At 38.9% G+C, this 23,063-nt stretch overlaps 2 protein-coding genes across 2 annotated transcripts in view; one reads left to right on the top strand and one right to left on the bottom strand.

Moving 5' to 3' along the window:
• Nucleotides 1-496: 496 nt before the first annotated feature.
• The window catches only part of tbcd (tubulin folding cofactor D), a 28,931-nt gene continuing 6,364 nt past the window's right edge, over nucleotides 497-23,063 (top strand). The window contains exons 1-30 of the mRNA XM_015398529.1: nucleotides 497-994; nucleotides 1,080-1,130; nucleotides 1,213-1,307; nucleotides 1,444-1,545; nucleotides 1,833-1,979; nucleotides 5,511-5,566; nucleotides 5,865-5,997; nucleotides 6,671-6,716; nucleotides 6,814-6,946; nucleotides 7,049-7,185; nucleotides 7,263-7,323; nucleotides 7,463-7,537; nucleotides 7,870-7,964; nucleotides 12,211-12,367; nucleotides 15,593-15,650; nucleotides 15,739-15,768; nucleotides 16,107-16,192; nucleotides 17,641-17,721; nucleotides 17,811-17,884; nucleotides 18,020-18,137; nucleotides 18,247-18,307; nucleotides 18,398-18,420; nucleotides 18,503-18,534; nucleotides 18,629-18,691; nucleotides 18,766-18,842; nucleotides 19,123-19,204; nucleotides 19,308-19,426; nucleotides 19,539-19,630; nucleotides 19,873-20,013; nucleotides 21,126-21,209. Of these exons, the coding sequence (XP_015254015.1) occupies nucleotides 811-994; nucleotides 1,080-1,130; nucleotides 1,213-1,307; nucleotides 1,444-1,545; nucleotides 1,833-1,979; nucleotides 5,511-5,566; nucleotides 5,865-5,997; nucleotides 6,671-6,716; nucleotides 6,814-6,946; nucleotides 7,049-7,185; nucleotides 7,263-7,323; nucleotides 7,463-7,537; nucleotides 7,870-7,964; nucleotides 12,211-12,367; nucleotides 15,593-15,650; nucleotides 15,739-15,768; nucleotides 16,107-16,192; nucleotides 17,641-17,721; nucleotides 17,811-17,884; nucleotides 18,020-18,137; nucleotides 18,247-18,307; nucleotides 18,398-18,420; nucleotides 18,503-18,534; nucleotides 18,629-18,691; nucleotides 18,766-18,842; nucleotides 19,123-19,204; nucleotides 19,308-19,426; nucleotides 19,539-19,630; nucleotides 19,873-20,013; nucleotides 21,126-21,209 (2,693 nt within the window). The 5' untranslated portion in view covers nucleotides 497-810. The remainder of the gene's footprint in view (nucleotides 995-1,079; nucleotides 1,131-1,212; nucleotides 1,308-1,443; nucleotides 1,546-1,832; nucleotides 1,980-5,510; nucleotides 5,567-5,864; nucleotides 5,998-6,670; nucleotides 6,717-6,813; nucleotides 6,947-7,048; nucleotides 7,186-7,262; nucleotides 7,324-7,462; nucleotides 7,538-7,869; nucleotides 7,965-12,210; nucleotides 12,368-15,592; nucleotides 15,651-15,738; nucleotides 15,769-16,106; nucleotides 16,193-17,640; nucleotides 17,722-17,810; nucleotides 17,885-18,019; nucleotides 18,138-18,246; nucleotides 18,308-18,397; nucleotides 18,421-18,502; nucleotides 18,535-18,628; nucleotides 18,692-18,765; nucleotides 18,843-19,122; nucleotides 19,205-19,307; nucleotides 19,427-19,538; nucleotides 19,631-19,872; nucleotides 20,014-21,125; nucleotides 21,210-23,063) is intronic.
• Nucleotides 8,013-11,706, bottom strand: znf750 (zinc finger protein 750). Its single transcript, XM_015398530.1, has 3 exons — nucleotides 11,548-11,706; nucleotides 8,971-10,237; nucleotides 8,013-8,874 (listed from the first exon to the last, which is right to left on the bottom strand). The coding sequence occupies exons 2-3, from the start codon at nucleotides 10,221-10,223 to the stop codon at nucleotides 8,325-8,327; spliced, it is 1,803 nt and encodes a 600-aa protein (XP_015254016.1). The 5' UTR covers nucleotides 10,224-10,237; nucleotides 11,548-11,706; the 3' UTR covers nucleotides 8,013-8,324.

Below are 23,063 nucleotides of genomic sequence, written 5' to 3'. Positions count from 1 at the left end.
GCGGTGAACACTCTGGACAGGTCGCCAGTCCATCACAGGGCAACACAGAGACAAACAGGACAAACAACCATTCACGCACAGACTCACACCTAAGGAGAATTTAGAGAAGCCAAATAACCTAACAGTCATGTTTTGGGACTGTGGGAGGAAGCCGGAGTACCCAGAGAGAACCCACGCATGTTCAGGGAGAACATGAAAACTCCAATGCAGAAAGACCCTGGGCTGGGAATCGAGCCCAGAACCTTCTTGCTGCAAAGCAATATATATATATATATATATATATATATATATGAAGTTTTTTTGTTCATTTTTTTTTCTAAGAATTTATATATGTATATACGGTATGTTAGTAGATAGACCGTCACAAGCCACACTCCATACCAGTAGGTGGAGGTAGTGCTACTAAAAGTTTGTTGCCAACCGCCAATAAATCCAAGAAGAAGAAGAAGAAGAAGAAGAAGAAGAAGAAGCGCTATTGAGGGGACTGCAGCAAGTGTGCTTAGTGTGAAGTGAGCAGGGTGAGGGAGTAGCCACCGACTGGAAAAAGCCCTGACTGCATCCCTTCAGTTAAGATATCATGCTGTGTTTTACGAGTATAATTACTTAGGCAAACGTTCATTCTGTGCTTTACACCGACGCCCAATATTCTGGTTCAGTTTTGAAGGTGTTTTTCTCACAGACGCAGTTTTCTTAGCTTTTAGCCCTTTATTTACTAGCCAAAAACGCTAATAACAGCTAGCTAAGTAGCACGCAGCTTAGTTAAAAAAAAAAAAAAAAAAACCGCTTGTGAGGGTAACAGTTACTCTCACTATGGCCTTATCGGAGGCAGAAAACGGCTACCAGGAGGGAGGAGAACAGGAGGCAGATGCTATTGTTAAAACGTGTGTTTTGGAAAGCTTCAGTGAAAGCAGTGAAACCAGAACCCTCATCGCTAGTCTTCCAGAAGTCCACGAAACCGAACATGCTAGAGAGATAGCAACTGAGAAGTTCCGAGGTGCTGCAAACCACAGTTAAATGAAAATATTTATATTAATTTAACATAATGTCTTTAATGATCTGTGACCTTTATATAACCGCAGTAATCATGGACAGATACCAGGAGCAGCCTCATCTGCTGGATCCACATCTGGGTACAGAGCGGTCATAACTGTAGATAATGACAGCGTCATTCATAAGTTTATATATAACATTTTTTTTTGTATTTTGTATTAGAATGGATGACAAAGATGCTGCTGAACTTTATAAATGAAAATGCACCCACTTCTTTGGTTCATCTGAGCTTCAAATTCCTCTCTGTCATCTGTAAGGTCAGTTAAACATGCGTCTGTTATCTGTGGCTGTCAAGCTGCATTTTTTTATTATAAAAAAAAAAAAACAGTTGTACGTACATTTATTTTAGTCATCTCTGTTTGTTTTATTTTAATGTTTCTTTTTTTCTCTTAGGTGAGAGGTTATAAAGTCTTCATGCAGCTTCTTCCTCATGAGGTGTCTGATGTTCATCCAGTTTTGGAGCTGATGTCCAGACAGGATCCTAAAGACTTGGCGGTAATTTTCAATATGTTCATCAGAAAAATATTTGTTCATGCATGTGCATCGGTTTCAGCTAGTCGCTATCATAATAATATTAATTCAATAAAAGACTTTCTTTAGGCTTACAGTGATAGTAGCTTTACATGATTTCCGTTTCAAAGTATTACCTACCCAAAGTTTTCTGATCAAATGTAAATTAGCCTTAGATTCATATAAAATGGCTTTAGTTTGTTAGTATACACAGACATGTGTGCGTAAGCTTTCTGCAGTGATGTTGGAGAATTTATTTCATCATGTTTCAGACTTGGGAAACACGCTACATGTTGTTGCTGTGGCTGTCCGTGGCCTGCCTCATCCCGTTTGACCTTTCTCGTCTTGATGGTTACCTAGAATCAGAAGGGGCTCAGGTCAGAGAGCCTGTCATGGAGCGTATTTTAGCTATTGCAAAGGTAAGTGCTGTAAGAGATAGATATGGTTTGGTATTCTGTTACAAAAAAAGAAAAAACATTACAACAGAAATAATTTTGGACTGGATGAAGCAGGCTAACAGTAAGCATCTGTCTTCCTCTTCGTCTCTTGGCTTTTCCCTTTTAGAGGTTGCTACAGCGAGTCATCTCACACACCTAATCCTATCCTCTGCATATTTTTCTGCTGCACCCATGTCCTCATTATTTTCATCTATAAATATTCTCCTTGGTCTCTCTTTAGGCCAGGGGTCAGCAACCCGAAATGTTCAAAGAGCCATATTGGACCAAAAAAAAATCTGTCTCAAGCCGCAAGTCTTATATAAGCTTTTTTTGGCAACGCAAGCTCCAAAGCTGCATTCACACCAAACGCAGCAGGAGCAGTGAGTTTACATGAAAAGTCAATGGTTGATGCGCGTCAAGGCGCAGCAAAATGTCCCGCAGTGCGTTTTGAGCAGCTGAAGTGGCACGTTGGGAGCATTTAAGCATCTGAAGCGTGCGACACGCCATAAACGCACTGCTGCTCTAGATAGAAAATGTATCTTTTTCTGCTCGACGTGCCACATCAACCAATGAGAGAAGCTGATGTGGGAGCTGGCAGAGAGAGAGACATATCGCTGATGATACCGATCACTATGATAACTCCTAACTTAAAATTTTGAAACCTTCCATGCTTGCAACAAAACTAGCAGCATTTGTGGAGTTTGGAGATGGAATCCACTTCTTAAATCTATCTTTGTGCTCCTCTATTTTATCCAGAAGTACTGCAGTCGCACTTTTTCCTCTCCCTTCCATCTTGCTGGTCGGCTGCATATTTAGGAAGCCTTTCTTTTTATTACTTGACAACTTCTCATAACAAAGCAAACATGCAGGCAATCCTTCCGCATTGATAATGAAAGCAAATTATTCGGTCGATTCTTCATTGAATCCTGTGTTCTCATCAGCTATCTTCCTTTTTTTCCCTTTGGGATCCATAGCCAAAGACACACCCGCCGGTTTGTTTACATCAGCCACCTACCTGGCACTGCGCCGTGCTAAAACGTGTTGCAGGCTATGACACAAATCTTCCTTGACAGAAATGTTTACATTTATTGTTTAAATATATTGATTATACAAATTGTTACAGCATTGGAAAACAAAATGAATGTTTGTTTGACCTCCTGCACACCATATTAAAACAAAACAAAAAAATCCATCTTTTTCCATTTTCATACATTAATGAAAAAGCTACAGGGAGCAGCAAGGGGTGCATTAAAGACCGGCATGCAGCTGTAGGCCTTCTGCCTGGCAATTTTCAGTCTAAACCACCTTCTACCTATAAACTCACTCCTCCTTTTTACATGTCCAAACCATCTTAGTCTTGCCTCTGTGGCTTAATATGCAAAATATCAAACATGAGCTGACCCTCTGTTGTTAACCTCCATAGCATTCCTTACAAACTCTTCCTTTAAGATAACTCTTACAGCATTTTTCTTCCTATCTACCCCATGTAAAACAGCTTGAACAATGCTTCCAGGCTTCTACGTTTAATTTCTTTCCACTTGGTCTCCTGAACACACAGGATGTCCACATGCATCATGTCAGCAATCTCTAAAGTCAGTCATAGTCCCAACATTTAAAGTTCTTGCTCTCAGTTCTAGACTCGTTCTTTCCTCTTCTCTATCTTCCTATGAACATGTTGTTTTCCTCTGACCAACCTTAACCTAATTCCCTTGGGAACTACCTAGTAGTCCCCAGCACCAGTGGCGGTCGTTGTTGACCCTGGCTCGGCAAACATTTTACACCAGCTGTCCTTCCAGACACAACCTCCTGCATTTATTCGAGCTTGGGACCTGCCCAAAAGGACACAAGACACTATGGCCCCAATTCATTAATGTAATGGCCCCGAAATCATTCCTATAGAAAACTTAAAGGACTTTTTTTTATGATTAGTCTGTACTAAGAAACCTGTGTATTTAGATAAGTTATATATTTTTGTTTTTTGACCCATTGTAGATAAAAGAAAATCAAGAATGAATTTAAATGCAAACAATCAGGAAATATAAATTGCTATCACTGCCCCTACATAGTTAAGAACTACTGTAATGCAGAGGACAAATTTCCCACTGGGATCAGCTTCATTCATGGTAGGCCTCTTTGATTTTACTTTGGAAAATCTTTTGGCAATCAATCTATCAAGATTTGGAACAAAACCTCACTAAACATTTCAGATGAACATCTGAATCCTTTCAAGTCAGGTATTTTTTTATTCAAATTCATTTAATTAAATAGAAACGGCTGAAATAATTTTCAAAGTCTGAAAAAAAAACTGCTTACAAATTCAAATACATTCAAATTAGCCTGAACATGAAATAAGCCTTTATAAAACCTAATAATTTTACTCACCTTTTAAATATTCATTTAAAGAATTTATTTTATAAAATAGACTGTTTATTAGAAAATCCGTATTGCTTCTATTGGCTCATTTAAAGTTAGCTAGGCTACATACTGGCAATAAAGGAGTTAAAACTATTTAACAGGTCTATTGAACTAAGCTATTTACCGTTGATCGGACAACAGGCATTCTGCAAGTCACACGAGGGACCCTCCTGTCAGATGTCAACATTCAATTAATTTATGACCATTATCCAGACATTTACGTCACATTTGACAGTTCTTTCAAGATAATAATTTTAACGCGCATCTTAAAATGCTTAATTAAAATACATTTTTGAAACCTTCTATTCTCTCCTCCGGGTTTCCTCCACTGCTCTTGGCCACAGCTCCACTTGTCTCACCAACATCTTCTAGATTCTGGCTGCCACCTAGCAAAACATCAGCGGTCTACAGATTCATTTTATATTTGATTCACAACCAAAATGCAGATTTGGGATGTTCAGCAATGCCTGTACACTGTAGACTAATTCTAGTGTGTCATGAAAACTTTAAAGGCAGAAAATGTTTGCCCTTCAAACTAGTTTACCTAGTTTTCCATGCTATGGCTATGTCCAGAGATCAGGATTTACATATTTGGTGACACAATGGTAAGATTATAAAAGGTAATGTCGTCTGACTATTGGCTTACCTGAAGAGTTAGTTTTTGCCTTCTTAAAAATGAAGTCCCTCAAATCGTGTTGTCTTTGTCGCTTGGCCATAATGCTATTCAGAACTCCGTCACTTGCTCTGTTGGTTGCACCTCTGAGGTCGAAGATGAAATCACATGTGCCCTCTGGGCCACCGTAATTTGGTCAGGCTACTCATAAGCGCACAGCCTACCAAATGTTGAAAGGACAATATTATTGCATTACGGTTACGGTTGTTTTTTTGTGTCTTTCTTTGGACATGTTAACTTTAATATAGGTTAAGTGGATAAATAGCATCATCAGCTGTTTGGAGGAGCTAATCTGTCAGGGCTTTTTTTTCAAATTTTTTTTTTTTTATGCCGTCATAAAATAAAATACAGAGCTATATAAAGATTAAATTAGGTCAGTTAAAAGAAAACAACTTTCCTTAAAATAAAAACATTGTTTTTTACAGACTTATCTTCAAGTCAGCGACTCCCCCAGAGATGCTGCATCAGTTCTTGTTTCAAAGTAAGTGCAACTTTCTATTTTCTTTGTTGTCTTTTTTTGTCTTTGCAGTGGAAATTACAATAAAGGTGTCTTAGATTACACAGTAAAACCTAAATAAAAGAGTTTTAGCACCACTACATTTTATCCAACCCGGTTTATTGTAAAGCACAGCCCAAATTGACCCATGGTGCCTGAAACGCCCCTCTTCATTGCCACTAGAAGGCAGTGTGGTTCTTGGAACGCCTTTGCTATGTCTACCTGTGCTTGTCCTCATAAAACCTCTAATATTTGCTCTGTTGGATTTTACACGACCCCACAGGTTTATGACACGCCCTGATGTGAAACAGAAATGTCTAGGGGGCTTTTTGGACTGGAGTCTCACCACCGTATCCCAGACTGACCCCCTCTCAATGATGGGAATCATGGTGCTGGATGGTGTCTTGCAGTCTTTGGTAAACTCTTCCATTAAGATTTATCGTGCCTCTCCTTGTGTGTGTCAGTGTGTGTGTGTTTGAGGACGAAGTGTACGTGCTCACTTTCAGTCAGTGTGCGGAGTGTAATTTACAAGAGCTGACATGATTGGTATGCTTTACACAATAGTTGGTGTGGTTGCAACAGGTGTGTGATGCACCTGCTGTCTGTGTGGGATCTGTTGATTCAAGTGACTTACGAGAGTTTAATCTGCAGCTTTAGGCTAAACGGTTTCTCTGCCGATGAGGGGGATTAGATCTAAGGTTTTTTTTTTTTTAGCATAAGACACCTTACTGCTTTTTCAGGAAAATTTTCAGTGTTTAGTCAGATGATTTTTCCATATAGAAGGAACATTTTATTCATTGGAACATTGCTCTGCACTGTGGACAGATCTGAAGTTATGCTTTAGAATTTTAAAACTTACTTATTGTGCTGTTTTTTTAGAAACTGTTTACATTTTAATGAATCTCTAATGCAAAGACTCTAAATGACATGGATTCGTGGAAATTATAAGATGGTAAAAAAGAATAAAATAAGTCAAATCTATCAATGATTTCCTGAATGTTGCTACACTCTGTCTATATGACTTTATTGATCTCTAAAATAACTATTGATTTGATCTTTTTTTTTTTTTTTTATTCTAATGACCAATAGGCAAAACTTTTTAAGCATGGGAAACGAGACGACCTTTTACAATACGGTAGGTTTCATTTCCCCCGTGGAGTAGTACAGTTACTTAAATATTGAAGAAAAGCTGATGCTGGCATGTCTCTGCTTTATTTGCTTTCATTTCTCAGCTCCTACAGTTCTGCGTTGTCTGGAGGAAAAGCATCTAACGGACAGCAGCGAGGCCAAGCTGCGAAAGATCAATGTCAAACTAATCCAGAGACTTGGCCTAACATTCCTTAAGCCACGTGTAGCTGCTTGGAGGTCATATATTATAACTCTTACCGCATCATACTCCATTTGACTTTTTTTTGTCATCCTTTGCCAGTAGCCTTAGTTTTTTAAAATGGATGTGCATATTTTCAGGTACCAGAGAGGCAGTCGCTCCCTGGCTGCTAACCTCACTGTGTCTCACGCTGCTACTGCTGCTGTTACTCCTGAGACAGAGACGCAAGAACAGGATGAGGACTACGACATTCCCGAGGAGGTGGAAACTGTCATTGGTAAGTTATCATTTTTACTCAGCTTCTAGTCAAACTCTAAAGAAAACCTTGCAAAACTTTTTCTTTTTTCACCCCAGAGCATCTGCTTGTTGGCCTGAAAGATAAGGAAACAGTTGTCCGCTGGTCTGCAGCAAAAGGGTAACAGTTTTCATACAACACCCAGCAAATCTAAATGCTTGTTTAAAAAAAAAAGAAGAAAAATCCTTGCTTTTACCTGTTTCAGGTATTCTTTATATTAAAAGTTCATGAATGGTAAAATATTTTTTAAACCTTCCAGCATTGGAAGGGTGACTGGAAGGCTTCCTAAGGAGCTGGCAGATGATGTGGTTGGATCAGTTTTGGACTGCTTCAGGTTGGTTTATGCTTTGGGCACTTTGGCTCTGTCTACCAGTTACTTTCGCATTATTTATTCATTTAAAAAAAATCTTTTTTATAATTTATTTCTTAGTGACAAAGCATATTAATAACATTCCTGTCAATATACCAGGGTTAGCCAGGAGGCTATCTTTCCCCTGTAGTCTTTAAACAGATTTTAAAGGTCAGCTTAAAAGACGTAAAGTAACACTACATATTGCTTCTTACTTTCTTTTAATGAATGTCAAACATTCTGGGATGTGTTTGTGTATTCTCATAGTCCACCATAATGTTTGCTTTTTAGGTTTAATGTACGTGTATTATCTTTAGTTTTAAGGAAACGGATAATGCCTGGCATGGGGGCTGTCTGGCCCTGGCAGAGCTTGGAAGGAGAGGTCTGCTGCTCCCATCAAGGTTGACTGATGGTATGTGCACTCATTCATGTGTCAATAAAAGGACAAACAGATCTTGTGTTTATTTTTTGCATTCAGTTTTTATTGGTATTTACATTGAAAACACAGTTTTACAGTGTTTTATAAAGTTTGTATAAAGATAGCAGGGTTTAAATAATGAGCTCCCCTTTTTGCCACACTGAACAAACTAGTTAGTGACTGTAATCATTTAGCTGGAACAGAAATTTTGTAAATCAAACATGTTTTGATTGTTTTTCTCCCAGAAGCTGTAGCAGTCTGTCTTGTTAAGTTTTAATCTGTTGTAACACTTTAACACTTGGTGTTAAAGTATTTCAACATGAAAGTCTCACTACCAGCGTCCCAGGTGAGTTGTCAGCAGCGAGTCCTCCTCCTCAGCTGTCGGCCTGTTGGTTTTACTTTCTTAGTTAGTTTTTGACATTTGCTCTCACTCTGGATGCTGCTGTTTCGTCTTTTCATCCCAGTTGCTTTAGCTTGTTTAGTCTGCTTGGTGTTACTCTGTGGGTCAGGAGTTTCGAAGTCCGTTGAGTTTTCAGAGGGCTGAACTTTGAATGGAAAATCACCTGCGGAGGCTGCAGAGCTTGCAGTAGCGAGCTGGCAGAGAGCCAGAGCTGCAGTCTGTCTTTGGTCACATGGTTCTTCATCCAGATCTTCATCCGCCCTCTGTGGGAGGTCCTGTGAAGAGCTCGGAGCAGAGCTATTTGCAGGACTGCTGCGTGAAGGTCGGAGGCTGAGGTTCAGCGGGACCTCTGTGCCGCTCTCATTACCCCCATCTAAACCCATCAGCCTGTGTTCAGATTTGTGCTCCTGGTATCTTTTTGACAGGTTAAGAGGTGCTAGGCTATCCGATTGCTCTTGTTCGTCTTTATCTGACGAGTAGGAATGTTGGCCACTTCCATTTGATCTGAAAAGGACATATCAAAATATTAGAGACAAACTAGTGCACTTGGAACAGCTTTGCTTCATAAGCAAAAGGAATAAATATTAAAACTCGTCTTACCCTCCATCTAGGTAGTGACCTCCCATCTGAAGCAAGGTTTCTGCTGACTCCTCATGCCTTGAATCTTTTATGATTGGCTCTACAACCTTAGATGTGTGTCCAGGCTGGAGAGCTGTCTCTGACTCACCAGTGGTCATATGTGAAGACTCAGAGTCTCTCAAGACGATGTTTTCTTGATTGGGTCTGTCTGGTGACCCTAAAGCTGAACAGCCCTGTTTAGGACTCAGACTAGTTTCCTTTTCTCCACTTTGGCCGTGTTGGCCCTCCCCACTGCCAGAGCTGTGAGAGCTGTTCTGACTGGGATGTGAATACATGTAAAAGTCATAATCCTTATGGCCAAAGCTCTGACTGTAACCATCCAATGGAAAATATCTGGGTCCTGCGATTGGCATGGAAAGCTCATGGGGTCTGTAAAGGGTGTAAGGCAGAGGTGGGGCTGGGTGAAGGGTGTGGCAGTACCTGTAAGGGTAAGGTGGGAACGGTGCGGCATGAGGTGGGGCAATGGGTGGTTGCACCAGAGATCTTTGGGGATCTATGAACTCTGACTGTAAAGGCCGATCAATTTGGTTATTTGTAGGAATGTGTCTTGAGAGGTAGTATGGTGGATAAATGGGTCGCTCTGGCATGAGATAGGGAGGGCATTCTGGAACCATGAGGGGGGTGAAAGATTTAAATGGAAGGGTTCTGGCCCATGGGCTGCTTTGGTGGGGGATGTTAGGAGCAGGTGAATCCTCCCTCCGCTGAACAGTTGACACCAAGGCCTCAACACCGTCTCGGTTGGGTGTGACAGGAGAGAAAGCAGAAGGGCGAGGCAGATCCTTTGACTCGTCACTCACCCTGATTTCTTTTTCATTAAATTTATTGGGTTTTGAAATACTGTGGTTGTCCTTGGTCACAGGACTCTCACACCCAACATCTAACTCTTCTGTGTCATCGGTGCTGTCGTCTTTCTTCTCTTCCGCCGCTTGTTTCTCAGGACCTGTGCTTTGGATTGCAGGAAGGACACTTGTACCATCCTTGGGTTTGACAGAGACTGGCTTTGCCGCAGCCTTCATTTGTCTGGGTGTCTGTCCATTTTTTTGAGTTACCAAGGAGATTGAATTTTGACATAAGTTGTATTTCATATGATTGAAGAGATGAGACTTCTCGTTGCAGGTGAAAGGACACTGGAAGCATTGGTACTTAAAAGGTTTTCCTGGTGGCCGAGGAATGTAGTGAGGCCTTTTTGGTTTGCGCTCTTGATCGGTTTCCATCCCGACTTGTTTTCCTAAAAGAAAAAAAAATAGTAATGCTTAAGATTTAGATGAGGCTTCTTTTTTTAATAAAGCTAAATGTTAAAAATTGGAATGTAACCTAAAAAGTATTTCTCACTGAAGCGCTTCTAAGCTGTCGCTCCAATGATGGGTCGTTCAGAGTTGTTTGACTGGTTCAGAGGACGACTGTCATTGAAAGTTTTAACCTGGTGTTTTTCAAGTTGCGTGGCTAGAAAAGTCTCCCGGTGCATAAAACACCACGTCCCCAGGCTACATTTGTTCCTGCACAATGGAATGGATACTAAGCCGAGAAATATTTAAATTGAAAACCTGTCTGCTTTATGCAAAAATATGCCGTCATTTTTGGACATATCCCAGCCCGGTCTTGGATCGGAGTTGGCTTAGTGGCATCGCCCTTACACGTGTCTCTGCTAACGCTGCCTGCTCAGTCCGTCCGTTTTAATATCTCTTTTATCATCTTCCTATAAAGTCAGAAGTCCACCTCTTCACCAAACAGACCTTTCATTCTCTTAAGTTTCGCAGACCTGGAGGGCATGCAGAGACTTGCTTTCTCTTACAGCTAAACAGTGTGCCGTGAGCGTGGGAACTACGACTCGACCTGCTTACCAACCTGCTTCCCATGACTACACCTGCGGGATGCATTCATCACTCCATAAGCTTTCTGCCAAGGATGACTGCAGAGACCTGCTTGTTGTCAGAGCACTCTAACGTATTAACTGAAATCATTTTATTGTAGAAGAAAATTATAGACATGGTTTGTATTTGTCTGCTCTCTCGTTTTGAATTAAACATCACCTAAAGATGTTAACTTAGGGCTGCTGGGTGTGCTTTGAGAAACCTGCTTGTCGTGCGCTGTCGCAAGAAGTTGTCACTCAAGTTTCGGCTAAAGAAGCATGCATGGACACTCCCTTTCTAAAGAACACAGATTCTGTGGAAAATGCTGTTTTTTAACACATTTCTGGTGTTGATGTATACAGTCAAATAATGATTTATTCCTACAACAGATTACATCCAAGATGCCTAAAGTAAAGGGCTTATTTTCACAATCTGGAAATTTTAAACATTCTATATAAATATCTTACATATATACAAAAGTTCTATATATAAACATCAGCACCGTATCTTTGATAGCAGCAGTCTGAACAGAGGCTGGATATGCTCCGTAGGTAACAGGTGCGCACCTTGCATATATCAGTGCTCTATAAAGCCTAATTAACACAATCTGAAGACATAGCCAAACTCATTTATGGTTTAAAAATATAACTTATGTCATCTCTCAAGAAATAAATTGGACAAAAGTTACCTTTTCTGGCTGAAGCAGGTAAAGTCTTGCAATGTTTGAAGCCGACGGAGAGGTGATCCACAGCTCACAGTAAACGTCGGTGTCTGGTGTAAAGCACTTGGTTCATTAGCTTGGAGCCTAGAATGGATGAGTGTGATGAAGAGTGTGATCTTAGCCGTTTGGTGAGTTCTTTGTAAGGTGTTGTCTCTAGTGGGTGGTGCTTCAGCCCAAACAGCAGGGCCCTCAGGCAACAGTGATGCACCTGATATTAGTCAGGCCTCAAGCAATGATTTAAATGTTGAGTTTGAGATCAGAATCTTTCTAGATCCATATCTGTGTTTTGTGAAAAGTAAGTCAAATGGACGTTATTTAACAACGACTTTACATACGGTTTGTAACGTGAAAGTCAGTAGCAAGCTCACAGAACCTGCTGCTGGTTCCTTTTATACAGTTTGAACGTGTCTGTTTGCGTTTAATATGATCATAAAAAAGCAGAAATCTGAAGTTTTGTTTTGGAAAAATGCAACAACATTTAAATATATTTTTTCTCCCATAAGAAACTTGAATAATCCTCGAGTCCTCAGCGGTTTGGACATGAGATGTTAAAAACTATTGCTTGTTTTCATTTAGCTTTTTAATCTCTGACCTCTATCTCAGGATAAAGTGCACCACTTTGTTTTTCAGTGGTGCCACTGATTATCACGTCACTGACCTACGATGAGAAGAGAGGAGCATGCAGTGTCGGTTCCAACGTGCGTGACGCTGCCTGCTATGTCTGCTGGTCCTTCTCCAGAGCTTATGAACCTAAAGAACTTCAGCCATTTGTCAACCAGATTGCAAGGTAACACCCATGTTTTTGTTGTTGTTAACTCAAATGCATCTGTCACTAGTAACCCAGTCAAGACCAAAAGTACATAAAAATGATCTGAAACTATTTTTATTTTGTCTTTAGCTTGTAACAGTGTGGGTTGTGAGCATTTAGTTTCTATTATTGTGTCTTTCTGACTGAGAAAACCATTTAAAAAATCTAAAAAAAAAAAACTGAAAATAGGTTAGAAAGACTTTACTAAAACCAGGACAGGTTTAATCTTTGAGTGTTTATTGTAGTAAGTTTTGTGTTAATAACTAAATCCCCCTAATTCATGTAGAGATACACTTTAAATACCTTATAATGTCTATAAGCCATCATCCCCGATGGCAATTAAGAATAAGTCCATTAATTTGTTGAAAAACTGTCCTTCCACCTATAATTTATCTAAATCTATATATTAATATGAATAATATTAATTCTGAGTGTAATCTAAAGATAATGCATTAACATCCTTTTATCATATTCAAAGAATTACCATGCAGGACTATGAAAAAGTCATAATGTCTTATGATCTGCAACAAAAATAGATAATCTTGTCAGTTATTCACTTTTTATCTATGAAGAGTTGCTTCAAATACTAAAGGCAGAACATGCTGGTTGCGTATGACTTTTTAATCTCCAATGCGATTTTTTTTTTTTTCCCATGTCACATAAAGAGAGGCTCCGACTAGGCAGGATTTTCCTCAAAGCAGTTCTGTGCAGATTTTTTTTACGCCTCTGTCTTTGTGATATACACACATTAAAACAATTTCTCACATTTGACTTAAACAGATAATGAAAAGTTATTAAAAAATCATGCATGCGATAAAGCAAAGTACCACTTTATGAGATATGTTCATATGCATATATTAAAAACATCATGAAATTTTCATCCAAAAAAAATAAATACACAACAACAAACACAGTGGGACGGTTATATGCTGGCAGAGAGAGGTGATTCTCAGAGAGAGATCTGTGAAGTTAATAGAAGTTTTTCTTACTTTTATTCATTAAATAGGTAAGAGAGATACGCCTCGCTAACCTGCTTTGTCTGCCCCTCGTTATTTTTTTAAAAGTTTTTTTTGTGAGGCTTGAAGAGGATCGATATTTTACTATTTTGTTATTTTTTTCTCCTCCTGGAGTTATAATTTCTTTTGATGAGATTATATAACTGCACTTTCTATCCCTCGTTTTCGCAAGGCTCAAAGAGGATCACTTTCTGTCCTTCTGAACTCCTTTTATGCGTAGTTTTCTGTTGTTTTTTTTAATGTTTCATTTATTGCTTTTGCACAAGTCTGTCCCGCTCGTTATATATGCTCTGTGCCACTCCAAAACTAACTCTTTCCCTTTGCGATTAACATATTTCATGTTCCCTCGAAAGCAGAGTTTTACTTTGTAACCCCGTCTCTTCCTGTCAGACCCATGAAAATGCTGCCGAATTGTTGTGTCCGACTAAAACAGCCCTGGGTTATATCTTAATCAGACCTAAACAAGCCCTCTTGTGTAAAAACGTGTCGGGTGTGATCATCCCCATTGACTTTCAATGAGCACTAAACGCCACAACCTCGTCAGACACGGTTTTCTGTTGGACGGACAAAATCGGATTCGGTGTGTTTTGGCCTTAAAGCCTATCCATAAAGCTGCTGACACTCCTTTGATGTCAAGAAGAGTGCTGCTTTAGTGTCTGAGTTGGACACTAGTATCATTTTAAAAGTCTTAAATGAAAATCCAAAGGCTGCTCGCTTTAAGTTGCATATCTACATATTTATTCAGATTTGTTGTTTTTCTTTTCCTATTTTTCCTTTAAACAAATTTTTCACAGGATGTTCATTAATCCTAACCAAGCTGTGTGCAACTGGGTATAGGAACAGCTAAATGTTAACATTCTAATAAAAATACTTTACATCCTGTTAATGTTATATTTTTTTCAATTCCTATACTGCATTAGAAAAGACCCCCCCACCACCCTAAAATAGAAGTGTTTTTTTTTTATTGTGAAAGACCCTGTCATTTGCATAGAAGCTACACAGTTTGCCTGTAAGCTCTAAGTTACCGCCTCAAACCAGTTTTTCTTTGAGAGTTGATACCGCTGCCTGACTCCATTTCATTGTTTGTTCTCAATGCATATTAAATAAAGCTGGAGGGTAGAAGAACTGCTTTTATTGCAACAGTTAATGCAGTCCCTTTTGGGATGGTCAGCTGTTAAAGGGCACAAACATGTGGAATTATTATATAATTGTGCTGGAAAAGTCTTATATATAGTTATAATGACCTGATCAAATAATTTTCACTTTTCAAGAAAATAAAAGTAAAATATATTAATATTTTAATTGAACAAATATAAATTGTCACTGGTGCTATAAGGCTGTATTACTATTGTTCACATTTAAGCCGGATTTATTAGCTTAGATCTTTGAGCAGGGGGTTTAAAAAAAATATACTGCAGTTTTACCCTTGAATACGGTTTTCAGAAATCTTTTCTAGATTTTGAAACCCCTAAAACGTCCATAGAAATGTAAAAAAGAAAAATGTATCTTAAGATTTACAGGTCTAATCTCTAACCAGGTCTGAGGTATAGATTATCACTCAGTGCGGTGCACTTAGTCTTTGTTAAGAGTAACGGTTTATGTCATGCCGCCTTGCCTTGCAAGTACGGACCTGCGGCCTCTGACTGTGCAGACCAGCTCTGCACTGTCAGAGTTAACCCCTCTGCAAATCATCAGCGGCAATCGGGGCAACTCCCTCCCTTTCCCTGGGCCACAAGTCTGCCAGGTTTCGCCTGCCTCTGTAGGTTTCGGTCGCCGTTTGGCAGTAATGCTGGGACAAGCTGGTTCCTGCTCTGTTCATCACAGCTTGATGACACGTCCTGAAAATGAGCTTTTGTAATAAATAAATAAATAAATGGCACTTAGTGACTGGGGGGCACATACAAGCAGTTGGTTTTCTGCAAAGTTGCAGCTTGCCTGAATAAACATGTTGCATGTTAGAATTTCCAGTGTATTCTTCTCACTAACCCTCAGTTTACCGGATGTGCAGAGCTGTTTTGTTTTTTTTAAGCCCTCAGGGTAGGAGCAAACTCAAGTGGTTTGTAAACCTGGGCTCTGGTTGTTTGTGCATGCAAGGAAAATAAATTGATCAAATTTTTTTCCCAAAACTTGTATGTGGCATGTATATATGTAAATAACCCATGGTTCGGTTATCACCATTTCTCCACAGCGCCATGCTGATCACTGCTGTTTTTGATCGAAATGTCAACTGCCGCAGAGCTGCCTCTGTAAGTTGTCTCCAGTGAACTTGATCAGATAACTTTTTCCAAATGTCTTAAATGAGAAAACTCTATTTTGTGTCTCTTTCGGTCCTAGGCCGCCTTCCAGGAGAATGTCGGCAGACAGGTTTGTGACTAAAGCTTTGAAACTAACATGGCGTTATTTGCCTCATTTGATGCTTATTTGTTAGTTGATATCCTGCTCATGCTCAAACGTGCCTCATTACACCAATCCTCCCAAAGAAATGGCCTCCTAGTGTAGCTACAGGGCACCTTCAGATACACACTGTGCCAGTTGTCCTTAAGCGAGAACTCCTTAGATTTGTTATTACTTGAATTGGGAACAGTGTCACTAATGTTTCCATCTGAAATGTAGCTGTAGTTTCAATGCAGACCATTTTTAAAGAAATGTACTGAATCTTTTTCTGGGTTTTTTTTTGTTGTTTTTTTTTTTTTTTCAATTAGGGCACCTTCCCTCATGGTATTGACATCTTGACAGAAGCAGATTACTTTGCAGTCGGTAATATTACCAACTGCTATCTGAACATTAGGTAAGAAGATTATAAAAAATCTTTGTATTTTGTTTTTTCTGCACAAATTCAAATGTACATTGCTTTCTTACATGTTTATTGCATTGCCTACTAATATTGGTCAGAGGGCCCTGGGGCCCCCTGTGTACGGCAACCCTGCTTCTGTTTGTTGTCCTCAGGGCAGCATGAATGGGCCAATGACTGAATGTAGTGTACAGTGCTTTGGAGTCACAATAAATTTGAATATTATTTTAAAAGTTTAATTAAAATGACTATTCCACTACAATACTTTCATTAGACACAGATTTAAACATTTCAAATGTTTATTTCTGTCAGTTTTGAGACATACAGCATAAAGCTTGACAAAACATAAACTGCAGTTTCTCAGCAAATTAGAATATTAAACATCACAAATTCAAGGTAAAAAATCCAAAATGTCTACCTGCTAAAAAATAATGGCAATTTTCTGTGCAGTCCATTCAGTACTCGATCAGGCCTCTTTTTGCAAATGCATCAGTGGATCAACCTGCTGTTCAGCTGACTTTGTGAAGAAGCTCATCATCTGAATTGTTTGGTCTGGTGTCTCTCATCCTGCTTTTAACAATGCCCTATAGATTCACCATCACCGACTGTAGAAGCTTCACATTTTAGATTACACAAAATGGATCCTTTGCCTCTCTAACCTTCGTCCACATTCTTGTATCTTTATTTCCAAGGAAATGCAAACAAACAAATAATTTTTCTCTTGAGCTCTGTGAAGGGACTCCATATATCGCCTCTGGTTCAGGATTTGTTTAAGATAAGGAATGCAACAGTAGTAGCTCATGTCCTCGATACCGGTGCCTTGTCTCTTCCAATTCGACTGACACAGCACCCCACGCCCTCTGAATCCTTTCCAGATAACTTCGGGAGTTTAGCAACACAATCTTCCCAAGATTGTTTGAACTCCTTTAGCTTTTGCACATTTTCCACAACATGCTTTTCGTTCCACTCAATTTTCTACCAATATTTTGGGATGCAACACTCTAAAAAAAAAGCTATTTTTGGTTTATTCTTCTGTTGGAAAAAGCCAGTCTTTGTCAGCCGGACAACAGTGATGTCATTAATATTTTTCGTGAATATGTGAGCCTTAACATTTCTGCATTTGCACCAAAAAACATTTGTGTATTGGTCCTCTCAGAGTCTGAATTTTGGGTTTTTATTAGCTGTAAGTTATTGGATTATATCAACATCTATGAAATGTTTCTGAGATTTATTTTTTATTCTATTTGAACTGATTGAGAGCGAAACGGAGCAAACATTACCACTGTGAGTGTAGAGAAAGGGAAGTAGCCTAAGGCTATGATTGAATATGTAGGCATATATTAAAGGAAATGATTTTTTTTCCCTTTTTAAGCAATTATGCAAGCATATCACATTTAATTGAATTGTTTTTATATCTGAAGACGTTTTTCTTTTTGTTTTCAAAGTGTCTATATAGCTGGTTTTCCAGAATACACCAAATCCATGATCGACCATTTGGTATCCAGGAAAATCAACCACTGGGACAGGTCAGTGCTTCCACCATTTTCCGTTAAAGCAATGTCTATGGGGTGAAGATTTTAATATCTTTAGGAAAAATGTTCGGTTTGCTTTGCAGTGCGATCCGAGAGCTTACCTCAAAAGCACTCCACAACCTGACGTCTCAAGCACCCGATTATATGGCAACAACAGGTAAGCATTGTTGCCTTACGGGTTAATGTTGAGCTATCGGTTAAATTGGCTGCAAGAATTTCCTTTGTTTACCTGAAACTTTCCCATTAGGGGTTGTGAGTAAAGATGGTGCTCTCTTTCGTATTATTTTCTCAGTTTTGCCTCAGCTGCTGACCAGAGCGGTGGGTGTCGATCTGCACGGTCGCCACGGTGCCATCCTGGCATGTGGAGAAATCACACATGCTCTGTACAAGGTGGCTCTTCAGACCAACAGGTAGACTTGAGTATATTAGGAAACATGTTGTCCACCTTAACAACCACCCTGGCATCATTAAACTAATTTGAAAGCAGAATAAAATGAGTGACTTTATTTTATTTTATAGAACTGTCGTGGATCTTATTTCTCCAGAATGCGTGGATGCACTGAAGAATATTCACAATGTGGTAAATAAAATAAAAAAAAAGTTCCTAGCACTTTACGTTAAAGTTGGGTCAAGCTGTCTGTTTCTGACATAAGTTTTCTGACACTTTCAGCTTGATGAAAAAAAACAATACAGGTAGGTGGACGTTATTGGATCAAACTTCATACAGTGTTACAATAATACACATTTTTATGTAATATAATTGTATTTTTCACAGGGGCTTCGGTGGAGGGCTGATGAGACCAGCAAGTAGGTTTAAGACGTATATAAAAATTCAGTCAATGGATCTAAAGACGTTACAAAAAACAGTAATCAACCTGAGACTTTTCTTTTATTATTACAGTCTGCACTCTTATAGAAAAGCTGTCCCTGTCTAAAATGCCTTTCAAGAAAGACCCTATAATCGGTAAGTGTACAGAAAATCAGATTTATTTGGATTATAATAATTTTTATTCTAAGCTAAGCATTTCTTTTGTTTAGCTGGATGGCAAGGGATAATCGATGATACCATAAAAAATCTTCACCTCTTTTCAAGAGAAACAAAGGGGGAAATCATTGTAAGTCAGGTTTGAGTCACATACACATATATATGCAAAGATTAATGCCTGATTTGTTATTTTTCTGGATGTTTCATATTTAAACCCCTACTCAGATATAAATACCTGCAAATTAACCTAATTTTGTTTACTGTGTAAAACCCTAAATGAGCTGATTTTTCTAAATGATTGAAAAGTGTACATGTTTATACAATATGCATCTAGTACAGTATTTTAGATCCTTCCAAAGAGCTAAAACCCCATCTTGACATCTTGAAGCTTTCTTTCGTTTGATCTGCAGGTTCCTGTAGTAACAGCGTTATCTGCCCTGTGTGAGGAGTACTACCAGGACAGCACAAACCAGGCTGATGCACAGATTCAAGGTGGGAAACCTTGTTGGTTTACCTGTAGACCCTAAATAAAAATACAAAAAGGTTGACCTGTCTACTGGAGTTTTATGATGATGGTTTGTGTTGACACACATAGATGTGCTCATATCCCAGTACCTTGAAGGACTGAAGAGTTCTCAGGTGCTCTGTTGTTGCGGGTCTGCTCGCGCCCTCGGTTCTCTGCCCAGATTTATGATCCACGGCAAACTAATGCAGGTGGGTGTGTTTAACTGTGTTTATGCAAACCACTATCCTTTTTAAAAAATATTTCACCTGGATAAATAAAGAAGCTCTAAAGATGTTTTTGTTGTTTCATTTCTCTTCTTAGATCTTTGAAGGCCTTCAGAACATGTGTGCTGTCAGCCAGCAGCAGGGGAATTTAACCGAGGCAAGGAGAGACGCAGTCAGATCAGTGGCTCAGTGAGTTTTCTTCTGTTTGTTCCCTGATGGAGTTTATGATACAAAGGTACCTCCTGTCTCGCCAATGTTTCCTCGTGAGCTCTAATGCTAAAGTAAACTGTGGACTGACTCTACCAGAAGGACCGGAACTGTACACCCATTCTATAATTTGACAGTGTTTTACATATTTCCTGTAATGTTAATTATTTATTTCCATCTGCCCCATTTACCACTTTGTGAACTTTTTTCATTCCTTTCTTCAGGGTATTTATGAAGGCAGGTGTTTGTTCCCAAGGCTGCCCTGACTCTGCCCTCTGCTCAGAGAATATAGCTGAGGTGTACGGCTTCCTTCTCAGCAGCCTGAATGACTACACAACAGACAGCAGAGGCGACGTCGGGGCCTGGTGAGTCCTCTATTCTGATGACTACCTTCCTCAGTGAGGCCTCTGGTGTAATTTTTTTTTTTTATTATTTCTTCTGACCCTTGGCGTAGAAACAAAAAACACCTCTCACATGTAGCTTCAGGCCATGCTTGGGGACTAAACAGGAATGTCACTTGACGTGTCTTGTCATTGTATGAAGGGATGGGCTGCCTCTCTCAGGCTATCTAGTAATAGTTTTCTTTCCTTGTTCTATTTATTTCCTCCTGCTTCCATTTGTTTTGTCATCCTATTACATTTGTTCCACACATTTTTTGAATCACAAAGTACTAAAAGGATATACACAAGGGTACTGATTGAACATGTAATTTCACCACTCATCCAAAATTCACTTTATTTAAAACGTGCTTTGTTGGTGCATTATTTGTTTTGATGAGTGGGGTCAAGGTTTAACTTCTGAATACTAGTCCTCACTCAATTTTGATATAATCATCTATTGTCCCACATGTTTGTTTAAGGAATCTTCTGGAAGTAAAATATGTTGAATAACCACCTTGCTTCGCCAAACGGAGGCTCCTACCTACAGTGACGGCGAAAGAAAAGAACCCTCTCTTTAAAATCTTAAAATCTCTATTCAAATTTTCCATTAATAGTCTAAAATATTTAGCAGATTAAGAAAATTCCTAGCTGTAGTTAAGCATTAAGAAGTCACAGAAGTGACTTTATCCAAACCTTCATTGTGGTTCTACTTGCTCACTTTCCTTTTCACACCTTACTGTTTTATTGCTTCAGTGATCTGATTTCATAGAAAGAGTTCAAACAGGTTAACAGACAACTTACTGAATATGAAGGAGCAAATTCCTACAAAACAATTCAAACTCATCACCCCTCCACTACCATGCTCTGTTTCTCTCTTCAGAACATGTTGTGCAAAGTCATGCTGCAATCTTTTAAAGTGTCATGTTTCCATCCATTAGACTTGCTCTACTTTTGTGCACTCATCTTTTTTTTTCTGTACATTTAAACAAGGTTGTAGATGAACTGTAACTTTGCTTCATGAGCTTAAGGTGAATCGACATTATTGGCTATTTTTTCTGTTTTTATTGTGAGGTTTGACTGTTTGCTTTTCCCGCCAGGGTGAGAAAGGCAGCAATGACCAGTCTAGAGGAACTCACCTTGATGGTAGCCAGCAGCGCTCCAGAGATCCTTCCACCAAACTTGTGAGTCATAAACCGTAAAACGTTCACCTGCTTCTTCTGTTGTAAACTTTCTCTTCAACACCACATTTGCTCTGGCTTGTGTTTGGACAGGAGTCAGCATGCATTTTTTTTTTTTTTTTTAGCATTGCCTAGTGAAACTAAGAAATTAAGAAATTATGGTGTCATACTTTCTGCTAAGTCTTCAAGGGGCATAGTCTCATTACATGATATTTCTAAATTGTACATGTGCTGGTAAAAATAGATTTTTCAATTCTGCATCGATTCTTATATTTATTTCTAAAGATAGATTCATATAACCAAAGATAGATTAAAAAAATAAATACTTTGAACTTTTTAGACAGCATTTCCAGCTCAATTAAATATGCAATGGCATAGTATCAATATGATACATAACTGTACAGTTATTTTAATTTGTTAATTTATTATTCAGATCCGTATTAGCTCAGCTTTACAGCCAACCAACCAACCAAAAAAAAAATAATTTTTTTTTAACACTAGCAATCCAATTTGAGATGGGATCTGTTCAGATTGGATCGAGAATGATGGATTCTCAATCTTGAGAAACTTGTTCTTATCTTTCCTTGGTATTTGAGTCATTACCTGGCCTTTATTATACATCAACAGTTCACTGTTGTTGCAATCAAAGTTTTTCTAAAACAAATACCCCGTTCTTCGGGGTATTAGGTAATTTATGTGCTTTGTTTTTGCTCAATTTGTCAGTAAATGAAGCTTTTCTGTGTATATTTACAGGAAGTAGCAATGAGGTTAAGCCAGTTAGCACATCCCAGTCGGGGTGTAAAAAAGAGGGAGAAGTCCAAAATCCAATGTTTGAAAAAGCACAGAAATATGTATTCAAAGATGGGAGTCAAAAAATGCTTGGAATACAATGTGAAATTTTGTATTCACTGAAGCCAGAGCTAAAGCTTTGGAGGCATTCAGATGTCACTGGGAAGTTTATGTATGCGTAAGATAAGATCCTGATTAATACTGAGACTAGGGTTAGCAATAATTATATGGCAATAATATTCTACCGCCGAAGAGCAAACAACATTTTACATTATTGGGTGACTGAAATAAACAAGGGGGCAGTTTTCTGCCAAAGCTCCTGGAATGCAGAAGACCAATTAAAATGAGGTTCAGTTTAGGTCTTATCAACAACAGTGCACTTACCTGGTAGAAGCTTTTTTTTTGTTTTGTTTTGCTTGTATGAATTCCAATGGAAAGTAGTTTGCCGATTTCAAAAAAAAAAAAAAATGTATTTGATTTTTAAAATATTTCTACTTTGCCCAGTTTTTGTTTGGTAACAACGGGAATCTTCTCTTTTCTCGATGTTCCCCTAGGAGGCTTTTTGGGGGGGAGTTCACTAGAACTTGGAGTCGCTATAGTTTGGGTTGGTCTTCAACCAGGCCGACCTGCCACTTTTTACCTGCCTTAGTAGATTCAGACCAGGAACTATTTATCAGTGGCCACGATCCAGTATATTAGCTCATGCATTAATAGCTGAATTTAGGATTCTATTAGTTAAATAAGTGTGCAAATAAGTGACCCAATTGTAAACACAATTTAAAAATATTTTAAAGTTGTTGAGGGCCCTGTTGCACCTTGCCGATTTAGGCAGCGTACGCCTGACGTCCCAGAATCTCCTAAAACGCTGGCATAATTAGATGGCTTAATTTTCTATGTACTTTTTCAATGTTGGGCGTTTACATAGCGTATTCATAACGATTCCAAAACTTATGTCCAACCACAACCTAACTTATACATAACGCATGGCAGCATAATGCCCATGAAATGATGCACAAGCCAGTGTCCTGAGGGGGCCAGCGATCCACTCAGACTGCATAAAAAGATGTC

The sequence above is a fragment of the Cyprinodon variegatus genome, unplaced genomic scaffold, assembly GCF_000732505.1.
Source record: "Cyprinodon variegatus isolate N-32 unplaced genomic scaffold, C_variegatus-1.0 Scaffold939, whole genome shotgun sequence".
NCBI lineage: Eukaryota > Metazoa > Chordata > Actinopteri > Cyprinodontiformes > Cyprinodontidae > Cyprinodon > Cyprinodon variegatus.
The sequence above is the reverse complement of the archived record's forward strand: the minus strand, read 5'-3'. Positions and strand labels throughout refer to the sequence as shown.

What these genes read in the sequence shown, in the direction of transcription:
- znf750 (XM_015398530.1), bottom strand. Translation starts at nt 10,223, where the DNA reads ATGGAAACCGATCAAGAGCGCAAACCAAAAAGGCCTCACTACATTCCT. An exon ending in GGTCACTACCTAGATGGAGG is followed by an intron (nt 8,875 to 8,970) that starts GTAAGACGAGTT and finishes TGTCCTTTTCAG; the next exon opens with ATCAAATGGAAGTGGCCAAC.